At 40.8% G+C, this 21,109-nt stretch overlaps 1 protein-coding gene across 2 annotated transcripts in view; it reads left to right on the forward strand.

Moving 5' to 3' along the window:
* Nucleotides 1–20,833, forward strand: part of COL17A1 (collagen type XVII alpha 1 chain) — an 80,653-nt gene extending 59,820 nt beyond the window's left edge. For both annotated transcript variants that reach the window (XM_061636075.1, XM_061636076.1), the window contains exons 41-51: nucleotides 329–367; nucleotides 2,230–2,352; nucleotides 4,467–4,595; nucleotides 6,188–6,313; nucleotides 7,669–7,779; nucleotides 8,360–8,509; nucleotides 10,789–11,427; nucleotides 13,569–13,709; nucleotides 14,740–14,802; nucleotides 17,868–17,939; nucleotides 18,739–20,833. In XM_061636075.1, coding sequence (XP_061492059.1) covers nucleotides 329–367; nucleotides 2,230–2,352; nucleotides 4,467–4,595; nucleotides 6,188–6,313; nucleotides 7,669–7,779; nucleotides 8,360–8,509; nucleotides 10,789–11,427; nucleotides 13,569–13,709; nucleotides 14,740–14,802; nucleotides 17,868–17,939; nucleotides 18,739–18,788 — 1,643 coding nt within the window. In that variant the 3' untranslated portion in view covers nucleotides 18,789–20,833. The remainder of the gene's footprint in view (nucleotides 1–328; nucleotides 368–2,229; nucleotides 2,353–4,466; nucleotides 4,596–6,187; nucleotides 6,314–7,668; nucleotides 7,780–8,359; nucleotides 8,510–10,788; nucleotides 11,428–13,568; nucleotides 13,710–14,739; nucleotides 14,803–17,867; nucleotides 17,940–18,738) is intronic.
* Nucleotides 20,834–21,109: the final 276 nt, after the last annotated feature.

Here is a 21,109-nt window from a genome sequence, read left to right on the forward strand (position 1 = left end):
GAGAGGTGTGTGTGTGTGTGTGTGTGTGCATGTGCATGGATGCATGTGTGTGTAGAAGCTAGCCTACTGTACAAAGATAAAATTTGCATTCATTGCTTTGCCCACTTATGCCTCTTGTCCTTCCCATCACTGCAATGTGGCCCCCAGAAGATTGCCTAGATGGGAATGTGGTCCTTAATCTGAAAAAGGTTCCTCACCCCTGTACTAAGCACTGACTTGCCTTTTATCCCACATAAGGAATTAAGTAAGTACAGAGGTGGCCTCATGTAGCAGACAGGCTTGCTGAATAGATTCAGTAAACCCATCCCCCCCTTTATTTCACCTTTAGGTGATGCAGGTGTACCAGGAGCTCCTGGCATCCCTGGAGGTAAGATGATTTGCATGAATAAAATATACATTTTCATGTGGTGTAAACTGTCATAACAACCTCTGGTGTTAAACTATTCTGAAGTGCAACGTGCTTTCTTCCTGGGTGACTAAAACAAGGCCAGCAAGCTGACAGAGCAGGGGTGTAAGAATGCCACTTTGGAACAGGCTGCTATTAGTAGGATGCTGTCTGAACAGGAGACTCATGCCCAGTAGCGTGCTGAATAGAAAGCATTATATGATGGTCAAGTAAATGTGTGGCTGTTCCACAAAAAGCAGGATTCTGCGCCTTAAATATGTTGTGTACATTTTGCATAGACTTGCTTCATTGGCATAGTTTATTCTTTTTCTGCTAACTGTGAGGAGGGACAAAGCACTAAAGCCCTGCCTCGGACTGTACTATTTGAAGTTGTGTACTATTCCGACCACTCTGACATTTCGCCTGAGGCTGGCTGCATATTTTCAAATCTATCATGCTAGCCACAGGGAACCTTTGGTTCTCCACATGTTGATGAACTACAACTCCCATCAGCCCCATGAAACATGGCCAATGGCCAGGGATGATGAAAGTTGTAGTTCAGCAACACCTGGAGGGACAAAGTTTCCCCACAATTGCCATAGGGGCCAGAAACTTGCGTTTGCCACCAAAAAAAAAAAGCCAAGTTTCTTGGGATATTAAAATTCAGTGATAGACGTTATCATCAGTGCTTGCACAGACTACAAATCCTCCATAACAGAGACTTAATTGTGGCTACAAACAGCATAGCTGTACGTTCCTGTAGCCCTGCCTCCAGCTGTAGGGATGTATACTGCAGTTGGAAGTCCCCAGTGGTGCAGTTAGATCATTTTAGACTCTGCAGGTAATGGTCTTATATACACACACACCTTGTTAATGTGTATTAATTCACTCACTTCAAAATGTGGTAAGCCAGACCTGTTACATTGGGGGCAAACTCTTCTTCTTGCAAATGCTTCCTACCTGCCTGCCATTCCTCTCCTCTCCCATACGTCTGCTGCTCTCAGAGCATGGCTGGGTGGGGGGAGGGGGATAACTAAATAAAATCCAGCCAGGAACATATCTGCTGGGGGAAATTAGCAGGAGAAGGATTAATTATATCAAGATACTCCATATAGATGCCCACCACCGAGGCGAGGTAATGTCCTAGCAAGGGGAGGTCAGTAGTTCTTAGCTGGCAAGGCAAGGCAGAAGTCAACACCTAGGAGGGAGATCAAGTAGTGGGTTCAGGACCTACAGCAGACACCAAACATCCAAGTTGTCTTACCACAGTCCTGGAGCAACTGGCTGACTTTTATGGCAGGGCTAGATAGTAACTGACAGGAGGCCTCACCTGGCCAGTGGCCTTCTGGCCAGTTGAAAGGCCAATGCTTTGTGGTGCAGCTGTTGGCTCCTTTGGAGTTAATGGTGTTTCCACTGGGGGTAGGGGGAATCTTTTCACAGGGTGTTGTTGCTCCCCTGAGAAGTCTGCAGACCAGCCATCAGAGTCTGGCAGCAGAGATGTTTCCTCGGGGTTCAGGGAAAGGGAGGCAAGCTCCAGTGCCCATGGACCCACATGGGATGGACCACAGCATGGATCCATCTCCTTGGAGCTGTAGATGCTGAAGGATTCTGCCTCCAAGGAGTCCTAGTCTGGGTCCATTACAAGTTAGGGAGGCCCCTCTCACCTGGTCATTCCCCTATCGTGAGTGTTACAGGGCAAACACAGGCTTGGGAAACACTCACTTGCCTTGTAATGTATTGTTTTATCCGAAGTGTCAGTATGATGGACTTAAGTGAAGTTGTTTTATGAGGTTGTGCCTTGTTCCTGGAGTAATAAAAGCAACTTGACTTCTTTACTTCTACAGCTGGAACAAGAACTTCTCAGGGTCCCCCAGGTCCTCCAGGCCCTCCTGGATCCCCAGGCCTAGGAATTAGTGGAATTGGTTCAGCACAAGATCTTCAGCAGTTCATCGCTGAGTACCTGCAGAGTAAGTTACACACCTTCTCTTAAAATCATGCTTTCATGGACTGTCTTCTGATAGCCCACAGTTTAAACACTTCCAGAGTTCCTGGGAAAGTCTGGAGATTGTTTACCTTCTAATCATCCAAGACCTAATCTGTTACACGCTGTATTATTTCAGATTGCAGGTTGAAAGGGGTAGTACTTTGGAATGCACCCCCCAGAGTAAAAAAAAAAAAAAATCCCTGAATATAGTAAGCTAGAAAATCAGGGAGAGGCTCTATTAAACCTTCCTTTCTTATGTGCTAGTTTTCTAATTGCAAGCATTTTAATTCTATTTTTACAAGGAGGAACATTCAGAAATATGACTGCATACCTGCAGTCTGAGGCAGTACAGTAAAGAATTTTGCCACCTTGGTTATTACCACCTCATTCTGTGCAATGTGTAGTTTGGCTCCAGGTTTAGTCTTTCACAAGGCAAAGCTGAGCCCTCTCAGTGGTGAGGTAGCTGTAGAGTGCCTGCACCTCACTCCACTGGCCAGGAGGTTGAGGGACATTAGAAACAAAGAAGGCACTTGCTCTCAAGTTTCTTCTTTAAAATATCATGCCCTGTTGTCATGTTTCTTTTTAAAAGAATTGGCTATCCAAGTTTAGCTTGCTGACAAGATCTTTCTTTCCATGGGTTTCTGCATATCTCCACACATTTTGTAATACATCTGTGACTCCAAATAAAATACAGAAATATTTTCAACAGAGTATATTTGAATCAAATGGATAGCAATGTATGAACTTAAGTAACAAACACATGCAGATATTGAAAAGAATTCTGAGTTTCAGTAATCCTCAGAGGCAATCAATTAATGGAAAAGTGGGTGGTTGTTCTGCATGCTCATTGAAGGTCTTATTGTTAACTACTCTATATTTCTTTTTGGGTGGATTCATGCATTAATGATACTAAGTTTGTCCTTGTATGCATGGTGGACAGAGACATATTTGTTTGTTATTCATTTAAATCGTATGTAACTGCCCTCCCTTTTCCTCATAAAAAAGCTCAAGGACTCTAACAGCAAAGTCAAGCCATAAATTAACATTTTGAATGAAACGTTGGTTACAAAACATTAAAACACCAAACACAGCAGTAGAAAAAGTTATAAGCAGAGACTGTTAAAACCAATACAATTAAAACAACCATCTACAAGCCAAAAGCCTTCTTAAAAAGGATGGTTTTTATTAGTTTAGGGAACTCCATTGACGAGAGGGACAAGACATATAAACACACATGCAGGTCTAGATCTGAAAATATCATTTTTAGTAACTTGAATACATAAAGCTATTACACCACCAAAAAGCAGCTGCATGACTTCTTTTTTTTTAGTCTCTTTAAATGTGCTACTGGAAATTACCCATTTGTAAGCATACAAAAATAGCAGCAAAGCAGCACTTAGCTGAGCATACAGATGCACTCCAGATCAGATCAATGGTCCATATAGCCCAATAGAGTCCACTGCATTGATGAATAGTGGTTGTCCCACATTTCAAGCAGAGGTGATTCCAATCCTACCATCTGAGATGCTCCTAGCTGCACATGCCAGGAACAAAATTAGGCTCTCCACATTTGCAGAAATACATACTAAGTAGAAACTACTAAGTAACATGCAATTTTCTCTTTTGTCACAGATTAGTTCATTGGTTTAGGTCAAGGATAGGGAACATGTGGTCCCCCAGATGTTGTTAGATTGCAGTGCCCATTATCCCTCACAATTGACCATGCTGGCAGGGGTTGATGGAATTTGTCCAACAGAGGAGGTTTCCTATCTTTAGGCCAGGTGTGTGGTTCTTACCTAGGGAGTGAGAGAACCTAGGCTTATATCCAACATAACCTGAGCACTAAACAAATAAGGCAGACCAACATGTTAGACATTTGTAGTGTGGTTCCCAAATTACCTTACCCAAACCTTTATGCGAAAGCAGGTAACAAATTATTCTATGGCAGCAGCAGCCAATGGGCATTGTAGAATAATCAACAAAGTGTGTGATTTTCCAGGACGATGCTGGTAGAGCTACAGGAGAACCATAAAACCTTGTCATAACAACACTCATCCATTTCAGTAATGATTGAACTCTGTCCTTCCACTTTACTAGGTGACACTATTGGGCGTTATCTAATTGGACCACCTGGTCCTCCAGGGCCACCAGGAATCATAACCACAATTGGTGAGGAGTCTTTGGACTATACTGAATTGGCTCGCCGTGTTGTGAACTACATGTCTGGTAAGCACCATGTTTTCATGCCTCCAGTTAGGTCTTCATCTTTACAAATGGAGCCACAATATAAATCAGACAGAATTTACCCCTGTCCTATTTGTAAGAGACATGCCACTTTCTTGTGATGGTCACTGTGGGTCCTGTTGCCGTCTCTACCAGCCTTTGCTTACGGTTGTATCCCAATTCAGTGTCATTTTTGGATAGCAGAGATTCACTCAAGGATAAACCTTCATCTTCAAAATTACCCATTTACTGGTCTTCTTATGTTGGTTCCAGACAGCCTGTTTATTGGGCATTCATCCTAATTTATTATAGGGAGGTTACACAAAGTTCACAGTTTATTGAGCATTCATGTTGATTGGTTTGTGGAGAGGTTATACATGCTGCATCAAGCAATACTTATCCCACACTTTCCAGTGCATTTTCCCATCACTTCTCTTACTGCAAAAAGTCTGATTTTTTTAAAAAAGCAGGTTCGTTGTGCAAGAGCACAACATTCACTTTAACTGCATAGCCTGAAGTTGTCAGTGTGCAGTTGAATCCCACTTGCAAAATGTATGATACCCCCCCCCACTATCCTCTCCTAGGAAATATTTCAGTAGTGTTTGCTATTCAATGTGACAAAGGTTTTGACAAAATCAGATGATACATAAAATTAACCTAATCAAATGTCAGGACATTGAAACAGACAGGATGTGCACTCTGATCCTATGCATGTTTTCGCAGAATTAAGTCACACTTAATTCAGTGGCATCTAGTCCCAAGTAAATGTGCATAGAATTGCAATCTGAATTATTTTTAACTCTGCCAGCTTTCAGTGGAACTTGTCACAATGCATTTTGGCTGGATTGTTCCCTTTGCTCCTTTTCAGGATTTAGTTGCCAAATACATGCAAAAGTCTTCAATCCTCAGGTTTCTAGTGAGTGACATTGCAATGATGAAAGGCAAATCTGTACCAATATCACCATATGTAAAACAGGAAGTCATATTGTTGGATGGAACAGTAAGATGTGGCCAGGAGGGCTAGAAAGAGAGGAACACACCAAAGCCACTGATTGTTCCCACAGACATATTACTATGGGTGCCTCTGGATTGCCACTATTTTCAGGAGGGATTCAAGCACATACCATAAATGTAGATTTATAAAATTAAAATGGATTTAAGCATTCTGTTGCCCTAGCACAACAAACCCACTTTAATAAGAAATGGGATTTTTGCAGTTAGGAATGTGATGGGGGGAATGCATTGAAAAGTAAGGGATGAATCAATGGTAATTGAGAACATACCTAACCCCCCTGTAAGCAAACCAGGATCCTATACATGTTTAGTTAGAAGTAACCCCCATTGAATTCAATGGGATTAATGCCATGTAATTGTAGTCTGAGTTATTTAGGTGCCAACACAATGGTCAAGATACACAACAGTGGGATGGGCATTCCCGGAAGGTAAAAAAATAGTAAAAGTGTGTTACTAAGAGTGATTAAAACAATATGGCTCTGTGTCAAAAAACACCAATATTTCCAGTCATTAATTTTGCTGTATCTCTGGAGAAACCAGAAAAACAGAAAAGTAAAAACTGATTTTTTTTGTTTTCCTAGGAGCGGATGTTCGTCAGTATTTCATTGGACCCCAAGGTCCCCCAGGTCCCCCTGGGCCCCCTGGACTGGGAGGAGACAGTTTATCTTATGATGAATTGACAAGATGGGTTATCAGCTATATAAGAAGTAATGTTATATGTGTAGCTATTATGTTGCACAAAGGGATTTCCCCAACAGCACACTGTTTTTCTATGCTACCTGGTGGCTTCAGTTCCATTAGAAAAGTTTACAACCACGTATTGTGTGTATGTTTGCACTAATGTAACTAACTCCTTGGTATAGAAATGCCTTAGGATGTAACAAACTGGAGGGCCTCCAGTGATGCTATCCCTATTCTTGACCTATTTGCTGCAACCCAAGATCTATCAGTGCAAGTCCTGCCATGTTTGGATGAGAGGCTGTAGTAGTCAGTGAAAAGATACTTCAGTTGATTTCTTTCTACACTGAATAGCCTATTTTCTATGGCTATATCCTGACTGTTACTTCACGGAACTCCTCAGAGAAAACAAGGGTTGATACCCTATCCAGAGAAATTTTCAGGAATTTAGGACTGTGAAGCATTGTGATTTTAAGAGGCGCTTACAAAAAAGCATAGTACTGGAGGGCTGCTTTGAAAACAAAGGATTATTTTACAGAGATGCTCTCAATATGCTAATTTTTATCACATTTAGTACTTCAACACCCTGATTGTGATTGAGATATATTCCCAGAGCAATGCCATGAATTACAGTAGAGGATAGAATCCCATCAGTAGTGACTGGAATCCCATCTGGCATCTTGGGAGGTTTTGTGTATTGACAAACAACTCTCAGATGTGTCCATAAAGGTTTCCTGCAATAACCAATGCTCCATAGTCATCCAACTTGGATTTCCTATCTCTAAGAGGGTGGAAATGCAATGCATACATCCAGGTCTCCATTTCATTCAGTGAAGCAAATATTCAGCTCCACTAGATTCAGCTCCACTTCATTTGCAGGAGGTAGATTGCTAGAGATTAAGCTGAGTGGTTATGTTCATCCCTCAGCTGAGACTGGGTAATGGAGAAAGTAGCTCAGAGGTAGTTCGTCTCCCAAAATCCTGGAGAGCTGCTGCCAGTCATTGTAGATGACACTTGGGTAGATGGACAAGTGGTCTGTATAAGGCAAGTTTCTACAGCATGTTCCTATAGCCCAGGGGCAAGCAGCATGCATGAATGAGCAGTACGATAGCTGTCAAAAGTCATTTATAGTTGCTTTAACAAAGAGTCCCAGTGTAACTCACGCGTGTGAGGTGAGTGGGCCTGATTACTGATCAAGAGGCATAGCATATTCTGCCATTCTTATCAATCCTCACCCCACTCTACACAGCTAACACAGAAAAGTCCTTCTACCTTTTGTGTAACTATTCTGTCCTGGTGATAGGGACAGAGGGGACATCTTTGCCTAGGAAAAAATGTGGTAAATCATGTTTCAGGTACTTATTCATATTCTTTGCCCTTTCAGGCTCAGAGTTTAGTGGCTTTGTAGGGCCACCTGGTCCCCCAGGCCCACCAGGAACACCAGGCAACTCTCTTTCTTCCATCACTGCAGAGGACATCTCCACGTACTTACAAAGTAAGATGACTTGCCATTCTCTGTGTTTGGGTAGCTGATAGGAGTCTGGACCTTTTTAGTGGATTGCAGGGATTTCTCAGACAGAGTAAAGTTCATTGCATGGCACTCCAGTGACTTCCAATATCACGTGATCTGGGTTGGTTGGTCATCGCCAACAAAGGATGCTGGTGATAAATTTAGCATGATGGGCCAATCAGTTAGTCCAAAATGTCTGCTGGTAGTTCCCCAAAATAAAAACAATGTGATATTTGAAGAAGAAGAAAAATTCCTAACAATAAAGTAGCTGAATTACATTTTGACCTTCCCAGTATTTAATGCTAACAGGCTGAAAAGGTACCCTGCCCCCAAAACACTGAATCAAAATTTTGCAAGTAAAGAATAGCATGCCATCTTGACATGTAAATGAAATTGTTTTAAGGAAGAATGGTGGCCAAACACGCATAGGATTGTGCTGTTAGAACGGGAAATAGAGGAAATAAAGTGGTAGCAAACATAAAATAAGGCTCTGACTGCTGTTCTTTAAAAAAGCATCAGCTCCGGTAGATGTTACATTGTTAACCCAGTTTCTTCTCCCTCCAAGGTTTGGGGTACTTCACACTTTCTGGACCTCCTGGACCTCCAGGCCCACCAGGCCCTCCAGGCCCTGGCTTGTCAGGAACTGGCCTTGTTTCCTATGGTGATGATATTTGGACTGATCAGTTCAGAAGTGAATTGATTAAGTACCTTACTAGTAAGTCACACACACGTATCATTTTGATTGCTATAACCAGCTATTGCTCTTCCTGAAATTTCAAATCTGGGCCTCACCCTGGCACTATGCCTAGCTCTGATCTCATTGCTCTTTTGCAGCAGCTGAGAAGTATGTATTACAGCTGCTATCCCGGATTAAAAGGTCCCCTGAGAAATCAAAAGTGTTTCATATGGTTTTGTGCTAAGGTGAATTCATAAGATTTCTTTCTGTTTGGTTTTCTTTGGCATGTCTCATTTATGGAAGAGACCTCTTCTTTCATTTGTGTTTCCTTAATGAGAACCAAAGGGGTTGAGAATGGCACCTCAGCTGACGGAGCCCTGCCTCCAACCCCCAGCTCAGTCACAGGCTGCATGGTCTTGTTTTAAAAAAAAAACTTTCTAGAAACAGATTCTCTTTTGGGGACCATGTTGCTCATGACCCTCAACTTATTTACTAAAATTTGCATACCGCTTTGTCTTCAGTGAGGTCAAAGTGACTTACAACAAATTAACACCATGTCAGCCTCTTACCTGTGAGTGGATTTGAGGGTAGAGGAGCACTCCCACTGGGGAAATAAAAAAGAGAGAGATTTGTCCCTGCACCTGAGCAGGAGTAAATTTCTCCCAGGTTTGGGGTGTGTGTGTTGCGGGATGGGGTGGGGAAACTGGGAAGGCATTGGATCCTTCAGATCCAAGTGCTCCCTCAGCATGCCTCCAACACCACTCCCCCAACACATTCTCCTTTTGGTCCTCCTGATGTCAGAGTTCCAATTCTGAGTCAGGGATGTGGAAGTTGATGCAGTTGTGGGGATGGGAGGAGAATCCAACAGCAGCACTCCCTCAGAGAAGGTGATCTGATGGGTATCGTATGACCTTCTGAGATGCCCTCTTGGGGCCATAGCCTAAAACAATAAATATCAACAATAAATACATTAATAGCTACAAACCAGAAGAATTAAAATAAGCCACAGTTTCTATGGGGCCTGATTACATTTCATGCTGAGAAGTCTGTTTGCATCTAAGAGGTTACAAATATAGATTTAATTGTTTGTGTTTGATTAGATTATTTGTATAAAACCTATCCCAGGCTGGTTTACAGTACAATTTAAACATAAAAACAAGAATGCAACAATATCAGTTCAGTTCAGATTTATTGCTTTACAAAAACAGTTTATCACGATTTAAACCAGTGAAATTGAAGTGATAGAACAGATTATTTATTATTTATTTATTTATTTCATTTATACCCCACCTTTCTTTGTTCATGAAACCCAAGGCAGCTTACGTATGGTTCCCAGGCGGTCTCCCATCCAGGCACTGACCAGACCTGACCCTGGGAACTGGCCTTATGTGCCTTCAGACCATAGCCTGATGAGAAATAAAACAAAATTAAGCTTAAATCAATAAAGAGCAACTTAATTAAAACTGGACAGCTGATCCTACAAATGGCATAATGACCAAGTCCAGCTCAACTATAAACAACAATATAAAACAATCTCAGGATAATTTACAGTACAATTTTAAAATCAAAATAAGAATACAAATAAGAATATAAAACCAAAACAAGGTAAGTATAAAAAACAGCAGAGTAGAGCACTCATTAAAAACTGTCAGTGCTTATTAAGAGTTTTAAAAAATCATCTTAAGTCCTCCCAGCTATAAATATTTTTCTCTTGCTGCCTGTTTTGATGAGCATTCAACCTGTAAGGAGCAAGGAGGCAGGGCACTGAACTGAATGTCACCCAGTTGCATGGGTCACTGCACAACAGGTTTCAACAATCCAGAACAACCAAGTGGCAATAAAGCACTGTTTCAACCAGCACACATGGAGGACAAGGCTATCAGTGGCTGTTGGTCACGATGACTGTTTGCTACCTCCAGTATGTATCAGAGGCAGTTGTGTTCTGAATACCAGTTGCTGAGGGTCATGAGTGGGAGAGTGCTGTTGCACCCGTGTCCTGCTTGAAGGCTTCCCATAGGCATCTTGTAAGAACAGGATGGGCCTTTGTTCTGATGCAGCAGGGCTCTTCTTATACTCTTATGCTAGCTGATGGCATTCTATGTCTGAACTCCAGCTACTGCCATGGAATTTTGTTACTGACCTTCAGCTGTATCCCAGCTTCCCACAGCACTCTTTATTGGTTTCAGCAGCCCTGCCGAGCAAGTGCCCTGGCTGACCCCCACCTTATTTTATTTGTTACAGATAACTGCAACAAATCTATCACCAGAGTTCATTAGAACTGGTACTGTTCCATCAACACCCACTGCTTTGTTTTGTAGGTGATGATGTTCGTGGCTTCATCAGAGGACCTCCTGGGCCTCCTGGGCCTCCTGGTCCAGTTGGAGATGGCAGTTTCATGGCTGAATCTTACAGAAGGTCTCTAAATTCAGATGGGTCATATGGCAGGTCTGTGAGTTCTGCTGCATCCTATGATGCATCCCTTGCCACAGAGGGATCATATAGCAGTTCATTGGGAAGCAACAGAGCATATGAAGGATCTCTGGGAGCTGGTGGATCTTATGGTGGATCGCTGGGAGAAGGCGGCTCTCATGGTGGATCACTGGGAGCAGGCGGCTCTCATGGTGGATCACTGGGAGCAGGCGGATCTCATGGTGGATCACTGGGAGCTGACAGATCTTATGGTGGATCGCTTGGAGCTGACGGATCTTATGGTGGATTGCTGGGAGCTGACGGATCTTATGGTGGATCGCTGGGAGCCGGTGGATCTTATGGTGGTTCAGTTGGAACAGATGGCTCTTATGATGGTGCAGGTGGAGCAGATAGATCTTATGGTGGTTCATTTGATGGAGATGGATCACAGATGAGATCAGTGGGTGCAGGAGGATCCTATAGTGGATCATTTGTTAGGTCACTGGATTACAATGAGCTGGCAGCCAGAGTTTCAGAAAACATAGAGAGTAAGTATATCCATATTTTATCCCATGCTATATAAAGTGATATGGGCAGATAACTAGTTAAGAACAACAAAAAAGCAAGAATAAAAGTCCTACCATGCATTAACTTTAAAACAATCACCCAGTATCAACCATTCACTAAAAAAAAAAAAAATGTTTTTGGAAAATGCTTAGACTTTGTCAAGTCTCTACAGGGAGAAGGGATTACTAAAATAGTAGGGAAGACACTGAGAAATCTTTTATTATATACAAATATATCTTCATTTTATGGAGCTAATTAGTGTAATTGTCTTGCTTTTTAATTACCATTCACAATCTCTTGGCTTATGAATTATTTGGGGCATGCAAATAATGTAATGCAAATTACATTAAAGAAATAATGTTTCCCAGTGCAGATAGTGCAATGCAGATCTTCAAGTGCACATAGGACCAATTCATAAATCTCTAACTGTGCATAGAAATAGCAGGGAAAATACTTGAAAATCTTGTGCATATTGGAGTTTTGCCCGTGGTGACTGAGCACACCAGTTGTATGTGCTCACAATTCCTACAACTGTATGCCTACGATTCAGCTTTTAACACACTCCATCCACAAATACATTTTTTTACAACATTTGCTGAAACCTGCTAAAAGCTATGCCTTACGTATTATGGCAGATTAAATGATCAGATGGCATGGAAAAGGAATTTGCATATACAAGCTTTTCAAGCAGCCACCATGTGCCAGAAGAGACCCTAAAGTAGCTCATCCTGTGAAAATTATATCCCAGGACTGAGACATGTTTGACTCTGAAAATTGGATTAAGCACCACTGGAAATGAAAACCAGGACCTATGGTTCTTAAAAGTGTGAGCTCTAACAGTTGGATTTCATTTTCTCATCATTGTATACCAAACAAGAGGCAGATTTTGGACCTCAGTGGAGTATAGTACTTCCTGCTGGAAAAGGACAGAGTGTAAAAGCCCTTGTGTTGTATAGTGCAGTCTTCAAAGGGGCATGGAAAGTGTTCCGCTCGTTTGAATAGGCTGGACAGCTGTCTGCGGGAGATGCTCTAGCTGTGGATTTCCTGCTGTGAGCAGGGGGTTGGACTCGATGGCCTACAAGGCCCCTTCCAACTCTATGATTCTATGATTCTATGAATATCTGCAGTGTAGATTCTAGGGGCAATTACAAGGTAACAGCTGGCATTCATTGGAAAGCTTTTTCGAAGCTATTCCAAAACTGCACAAGTGAAAAATGTTTGATTGAAATGCTTCATATACATTGCTAAGGACAATCCCAACTAAGCTTTACTCAGAATTGTCCAGTTGAAATTAGTGGACCTAACTTAGTCATGTTAATTAATGTCAATGGGTCTAAAGTAGGACTAGCACTAAATACAACCCCTAGATCGCTGAATCTAGGATTATTTATTTAATAAAATGTATATACTGCTTATTGTAAAAAATAAAAAAATAAAAAACCTCTAAGCTGTTTACAAGCCAACATGACAAAACAATCGGACATAATTTATGTGCTCAGCTAGATTGCTTCCAAAAATTTATCCCAGGTGCCAAACGTTAAACCAAATTCCTATTCCAGATCAGCCATCTAATTAGTATTCATGCTAACAGACATCACCAACCTGGTGCCTCCCATATGTGTTGGACTACAACTCCCATCATCCTGAGTCAGTGCTGTGCTGGCTAGGGCTGATGGAAATTGTAGTCCAAAACATCAAGAGGGCACATGGTTGGCAAAGGCTGCAGTACAATGTTTCAACTTTTTTTAAGGTTTTAAGGATGCTTTAAAGTTTAAATTCGCAATAAAGGAAAATGTCATAACCTCCAAGGCAAAAAGATGCCTCCTTGTGTTCTGACTTTATAGCAAGAGTGAGGAACTTGTGGTCCTCCGGATGCGGGGCTGCAATTTACATCATCTCTGTTCATTGGCCATGCTGGCTGGGACTGATGGAAGTTGTAGTCCGGAACAGTTGGAGGGCATCTTGTTGTCTGCTCCTCCTTTATAGAATGGAATTTTCTCTGCTGTATATAAAGCATTTTAACGTGCCAGGACAGAGGCTCCAGATCAGGTGGAGGCAGAGAGGAATTCAGTCACTTCAGCCTTTGTGTATTCTATTTCAAATTTATGTTCAAATTTTCCAGGCCGAGGGCTCCTCCAGGACATGATTACTTATGCTGTGCAAGGACCACCTGGGCCTCCAGGGCCTCCTGGCATTCCAGGCATCAGCCAAGTGTTTGCATCCTATGGCAATATCACTGCAGACCTCATGGACTTCTTTAGAAGTAAGTCATATCCTGTTATTATGATTTTACTTCAGGATATATAAATATTTTAAATGTAATTATATACTGCATACTGCTCCTTGTAGCTGCTGTTCTGTTAGGTATCCTTGGGGGCCTCTCGTATTCCCCCCTCGAAGCTATGTTCTGCATTGTTGTTGTTGATGATGATAATAAAACAATTAAATTTATATCCTCCCCTTCCTTCCAGGGTGGCAAATGACAAAGCACTAAAACATCTACAAAACATCTGATAAAACATCTTAAAAAAACCATCTTAATAAAATATATAAAAAATATTTAAAAACATTTTAAAAATGTAATTGTAATAATAGTGCATTAGTGGTGGATTTATACTGGATCATCCACACATCATTCGGATTTAATAGTTGTTCTGCAATGCTCCTCCAATGTTACCATGTTATTGCCATCTGGAGGGGGCACTCTTGCCTTATATTTCAAAAAAATAAAACCCATAACATATGTGTTATGAGAAGCTCTGTGCTTTTTAGCCAGGTTGTTCAACATCTCATCCTCTTCTAAAGGGTCAGAAATGCAGGCTTTTGGGACATCATACTGCTTTCTGAAAACTTGCACAATTTCAGCAGGAAGGGCATGCAAAGATTGGAAAGAAAGCAGTATGATGCCCCAAAACCTTTGCAGGCACAAATGGTATTAAAAGTGTGATTGTATATAACTGCCCCAATAACATCATGAGCAGAGATCATGATGAATGCTAAATAAAAAAAAGACATCTGAAGGGGCTCTAGATGTGAATAGTAGAATATGGCCTTGTGACAGCCTGCATTTCTGACCCTTTAGAAGAGGGTGAGATAATCCTCAGATACGGTTTACCTTGATTTCATAATCTGGACCCTTCAGACTTTGCAGAGTTGAACTACCTGGCTAAAAAGCACAGAGCTTCTAATGTTGGTCTGCCTTTGGAGCACTCTGGTTTGAAGCCACAGTTTTCTTATATTTACAATAAGAGCAGATCTCCACAGACATGCTATTGTTTAATTGTTTTCTATAGTTTATGGAACGATTCCAGGCCCACCTGGACCGCAAGGAGATATGGGATTCCCAGGACCCAAAGGTAAGACGTTTGATGCCACACTTGCCAACTTTGGAGAATCCAGGAGAGAGAGATGACTCCTCCCCCTGCACAAGTAGACCTTTCCTCTTGACAGTATGGAAAAGAAACCCAATAAATCTATATCAGTTAGGTTAGGTTATAACGATAAACCTGTTTCAGAGGATGTTATAGTATATCCTCACCTCTTAATAGGAATGCTCCTGTGCAGGGTTCTAGCCAGCCAACCACATCCTCCTTCAGCCATTCCACCTCCACCACCTCTGCTCTGTTCTGTTCTTCTTTTCTGACACATTCTATAGCTACTGAGATTTCTTAGTCCTTATTGGGCATTTCTGTGTGTGTGGGTAAAATTACATAACTTTTAATACTATTACAAACTTTGGGGTTCCCTTGAACTCCCTTTTGTTTCTTAGTTGCCCCATTTGAGCTCCTATCTTGTTGGCGCTCACCACCTGAGTTCACTTTTAGAGGGAGTGAAAATTAAGTTCTTCAGAAAACTAATTTTGAGGGCTGAAAAATAGGATTTTTTCCTGTTCTCAGCAACTGGTATTCAGAGGCATGCCACCTCTGATACTAGAGGTAGTGCAAAGACATTATGGCTAGCAGACATTTATAGCCTTATCCTCCCATGAATTTGCTTAAACCCATTTTAAAGCCATCCAAAGTTGGTGGTCTTCATTACATGTTGTGGTTGCAAATTCCAAAGTTTAATTATGCCCTCAGTTTTGGTACTTGACTAGAGATGGGGGAGAAATTTGATTCCATTTAAAGGCAAATCTATCTAATTTGCACTTTCCGAAACCATATGTAGACCAAAACACAGCTATCCTTTGAAATTTGAAATTCTCTGAATTTTGCAATGTCATTCTCCAGCCAAGTAGTGTGTATATAAATACATATCCTAGACCAAAGTATGCATAAATATATTAGTAAAAATGGCAAACAAAAATGCATTATATTAGGGGAAATTGGTTTGCAAAAATGTGCATATTGGATAAAGTTGCACGCAAACATGCATATTAGGAGAACGTAGCACTAAAATGCAGGTGAATTTTCATGAGGCCTTTTTCTTTAAATTGCAAACTGATATAGAAATGTAGAGAACTGAAGAGTGAAAAAATGAGAAACTGAGAGAAAACAAAATTAACCGATTCACCCATCCCTACTGAGGACGTTTCCAGCGTTTAGCATATATTATCCTTGCTGACTCATTCTCTCTTTTTCTTTAGGTATTTTCCCCTTAAATATTGTTAATAAAAAACATTGTTAATAAAAATAATAAAATAGATTTTGCAATTTTAGCTGTAACTTTTGTGCAAACAACACTTGTCCAGTGCTTAATTTCCACTAGTTTTTATGTTACTGTGATGATTATAAACAATTTTACTTTTGGATAAGGTTTGTGTCACTTCAGTGCTATAACCAGGTATATAAAATAAATGGTGGTGGGCTGGTAAATGTATCCTAAAAACAGTAATCTATTGCCTAATCCCTGCTATCCTGTTCTATTCACCTGAATGGAAAGGGGGGAAATTTGATCTTTACTTGCCCCTGAAATTGAAAGATCAAAGTTTGTGTTTCTTAGTCCTAGACAGCAAGGGTTTCTCAGTAGCCACCTAGTCTAAACATTTGCATTAAGGCAAACTGCTCTAATTAAACCATTGCTGCTCATGTTTATCCAAACACCTCTGTCGCCCACTTTCATAACTTTCTTACGCTATTTGCTTTAGCTGTATTCTTGAGTCACCTGGTGTGATGATCATGACTTATATTATCCATGCTTGTTAAGGATTGGCCAGTCTGACATTGCTGGCTTTCATCTTTAAAAGAGCAAACTTTCTTTTTTGGGAGCTTGCAAAGCAGGTGGTCCTGCTGATGTGGATGTATGTTTAACTTCCTTTGTTTAATCCTGCCTGTCACTCACTAGGAACAAGTTTGTATATTATGGCTACCTGCCTGTTCTCAGGCAGGAGTTCTTAATTTAAATGCTGATATATTTTTTTCTCCAGAGAGGTAGTAGCCCTGTTAAAGAAATGTTTTATGGCAGAGGGTTCATAGACCAGAATCCACTTCATCAGATGCATGAAGTTTAAATTGGCATGCACACATGCGTGCGTGCACGTGGTAGAGGGAAATGTAGGAGAGTGAGGTCAAAGGCAAATGACATGCAGAAATGAAATTGCATGAGGGATTCAACTGCATACTGGAAATTTTAGATTTCTACAATCAAAGTGGATTAAAGTGCTTAGGTGTAACATTTGCTTTATTTTAAACAGACTTTTTGCAGTTTGGGAAGTGATGGGGAAATGCACTAAAAAGTGTGGGATAATGACTGATTTATTTATTTATTATTTTATTTATATCCCGCCCTTCCTCCCAGCAGGAGCCCAGGGCAGCAAACAGAAGCGCTAAAAACATATCAAATCATAAAAACAGACCCTAAAATACACCAAAACAACTTTAAAAACATTTTTAAAAGCTTTTAAAACATCTTTTAAAAAGCGTTAAATACTCACCTATTACTGACCTTGCCCCATACTCATGTTCTGCAGTTTAACAGTTACACGAAAGGACATGGCTGATTTTTAATTAATTTAAGAAAATTAACATTGGAGTCTATGATAGTGCAGTAAGAACCAACTGTCAGTGTTCTAAAAGCCAGACTAACAGCTGTTTGTCTTGGCTTATCAGGGGGCCACATCCACACCAGACATCTTTTCCACTTTAAACAGTCATGGCTTCTCAGAAAGAATCCCAGGAAGTGTAGTTTGTGAAGGGTGCTGAGAGTTGTTAGGAGACTCCTGTTTCCCTGACAGTGGCAAGGGTGGTTTAATAGTGGTCTGAAGCAATGTGTGATCTCAGAATTATGCTCCAGTGTTCTCTATGGCATACTTCTCAGATTGCAGCATGAAGCCTCTGAGGATGGAAAAATGCACAGCATCAGTTTTGCATCCTCTTGCTGGAAGATGCACTCTTCAAGAAGTGGCCCCGTGTTGTACTTTAACAATTTTAAGTGAGCAACAACCTAGTTACGTTAACCTAGTTAATTAAAATTTCTCTTTCAGGTGACATAGGACCAATGGGCCCCCCAGGCCGCCAAGGCCCAAGAGGACCAAAGGGTGAAAAGGGCGAGAAAGGTATCTACCATTTCCAAATTTGAGAGGAGTGCTTTTTGAATTTGATGAGCTCCAGGATGGCCAAGTGTGATGCAGGCACAGGCACAAGGAGTTAGTTCTTGGCATGGTTCCAGCATGTCCTCTGTGTTGTCATCCTTCAGAAAGCCTTTCTTTCAGAGATCCATGCCACCAAACATAGGCAATGGTATAAGCAAGGTGTATGTATGTGTGTATTTTATCATGTTTCTTAGACAACTGGTGTCTCTCAAAGGGGCCTTAGAGGAGGAAGAGAGCCCCTGCCATCAAGCTTGCAAACAAAAAAGACAAGCTGCACCAGGGAAAGGGAATGGAGAGGAAAGGTTAAGGATGGAGATCAGTTCTTAAAGGCCAAAGAAAACTGGTGATCCATAAGCAGGAATTTAGATCCAGTTCAGGCTGGGCTGATCTTCTCTTCCTGGTGTTCTTGCTTGAATAGCAGTTGGTGGCTCCTGTTTCTGCGGCCCGTGAATGGGGCCAGAGTGCCTGTTCCCCTGGCTTCTGCACTCCCAGGGTGGCAGGCAGTTGGAGCTGAATGTTCTTTCAGGCAGCTCCTTCCTTGGCCAATTGAGGGGGATAGGTTGGCCTCCTCCCCTTGCCATGACATTTTTCCTGGGAAGCAGGGGTGGGGAGAATCTCGCTGGCCCTTGTACCCCTGGCTGATGGCAGAGACCTGAATACGCTACCCTTCAGCTCTGCAGTCTCAACAGTAGCATGCATGACAATTGGAAGATGTGTACCTCTACCACTTACAACATTCTTCATCTCATTCTTTCTCTCTTAGGTGAACAAGCGTATGTTGGCCGAAGGAAAAGGAGAAGCATTGGGGTCTAATCTAAGAACATGAATAAGAGAAGAAGATTCCTCAGTCGCTTATGGTTGCTTTTTTGATCTCAGCAGAGATAAAGCCTGTTTCCAGTAACTTCCAGCAAGTGACCATTAACACGTGGTACTTTGTGAATGATTTTCTTAACATTTTACCTTTTGTCTAGGATTTGGGTGGCTTCCAGTAATACATACCAAACTAATTGCTCATTTGTTTGTTGTTGTCCCATATGGATTGAAATTGGGTATACCCCTCGTCTAAGCCTGAGGATTTTATATAAGCACAGGCCCCAAAGTTTTAATTTACTTTCGAGGACACACAGCTCAGCTTCTCTGGATGAAGATTGGTATGCGAAGTCTTCAATAGAAACTGAACCAAAGATGGAAATATTGGATTCTGAGGTTAAATACCTTAACTTGTAGTAGAAGAAGGTATATCCAAAATTATCAAGCACCTGGATTTAAGAGTAGAAGGCTTCAAGTCAGTTGTGACAATTCTCAAATATTTGCCAGCAGGATGCATAACTATAAGATATGCTTTTTTATTTATTTATTATTAAATCCTTTTTACCCATTTTTAACTGCATCACAAAAACTTTGGTTAAAACCAGTTTTTAAGATGATTGCTTTGGTTTTAATTACATTAAAAGTGCCATTTTAATATAAAGCTTCCCAATTAGAGCTTGTTTACATTCTAGCCTCACTTTGGTAGTACTGAAGTGTCATGACAGACATGGCTGGGGTAAGTTTAAGCATTCTATTAACATATAGCCATAGTATTAAGTGCAGTGGCCCAAACACATTAAAAAGTGAAATTTTATCTGTCACCATTATTCCCTCTGCTGCCTGTTTACAGTGAGCATCTCTTCAGCTACCTGATGTCTTTAAGGAGCATATTCAATCCCCATTAGCATAAAATGATGCACAGCAAGGTGAATTTGGGTAGGAAGACTGTGCCGTTGCAACAAACCAAGCCAATAAGTTTATTTTCATGTGTCCTAACATGAAGCCAGTTTTGTATCATGTGAATTCGCACATTATTGTACATGCATCATAGTAGCAATTAGGTGATGATTAGGTATGGCTACTTAAAAATAGTAAATGTAAATCATACAGAGACATAAAAAAACCAAATCAGCTTATACATGGATGATCTGCAATCAGCAGAATTCAACAGAACCCAGGAATGTTTTGAGTGTTATGTCCAATGTAACCAGCAGGTTTTCTTTTTATGTTTTTGTTGCAAGTTTTGAAACTGTAACTCTTGAACCAGTGACACATCTCAAAATGTTACAGAATTGTAACTTATTAAAAACATTGTTGAGTATAGTTCAACCTCGATTTCTCCATTTGCTTCACGATTCAGTTTTAGTGTTCCATAACTCATGGTAAAAGACTCAGTATTTAGGCAAGAGACTGAAGAAGGTACACATTCGAAAAATAACACTAGTGATGGGAAGTTACATTTGGGCAGGTTGCCCATTGTCTCCTACCTTGTCATACATACAAGGAGAAATAAGTAGTTGCAGGTTGTCATCTTGTGAAATCAAAACTAATTTTCTACAATGCTAAGAAGTGGGTAATGCAAGTGCTAGATACTAGAAAACTATGTAACATAATGTGCTCAGTGGGGCTGTCTCTATCAATCTTCATATAGTTGGAAAACTACTTTTGCTACTTTCAAAAGTAGTTTGTGACATGGTATTGAGGTTGGGGGCTGTCTGCTAATCTCATGAGGAAAAGAAGTCTCAGAACTGTACACCAGTCCTTGAGGGCACATAAAATATCTCTCTGGACCTGTAACCATTGTCATGATGACCTACAGAAAAGGGATTTCACCTTTTGTTTAGTTCAAAAACTTGTTCTAGAAGCACACACTGGATAAGATGAATACCCTGTAATTGACATCTTGGTTGTCTGGTTATGAGTGGTTTGAGCAAAGATCCTATTCAATCATTTTAAAAAAAATATCAAGCACTTTGTTGTGCATTTAAACCAGCTGTATTAGTTACCAAGGCATTTGGTTTTTTAAAATAAAATTACTTTAAATATGTTGTATTTTTCATACCATATCCTATGAGCTGTGTAGGTTACAATATGTTTTGTAATTTTACAGCCACGAGAGTGGCTGTATACTACGGTCAGCATGGATTTTTCACATTCCGCAATGTTAAACTGAAAATACCCCCATGCCATTCTGATGCTTCCCATAAGCTCATTTCAAAACAAAACCTTACAAAACTTAGTCCTGAACTCAGAAACACTTGCTTAACAACTCTCTAAATTTTTATGGTGATACACAAAACAGTCAGAGAGAATAGAGTCTAAAA

Source organism: Rhineura floridana, chromosome 7 (genome assembly GCF_030035675.1).
Source record: "Rhineura floridana isolate rRhiFlo1 chromosome 7, rRhiFlo1.hap2, whole genome shotgun sequence".
NCBI lineage: Eukaryota > Metazoa > Chordata > Lepidosauria > Squamata > Rhineuridae > Rhineura > Rhineura floridana.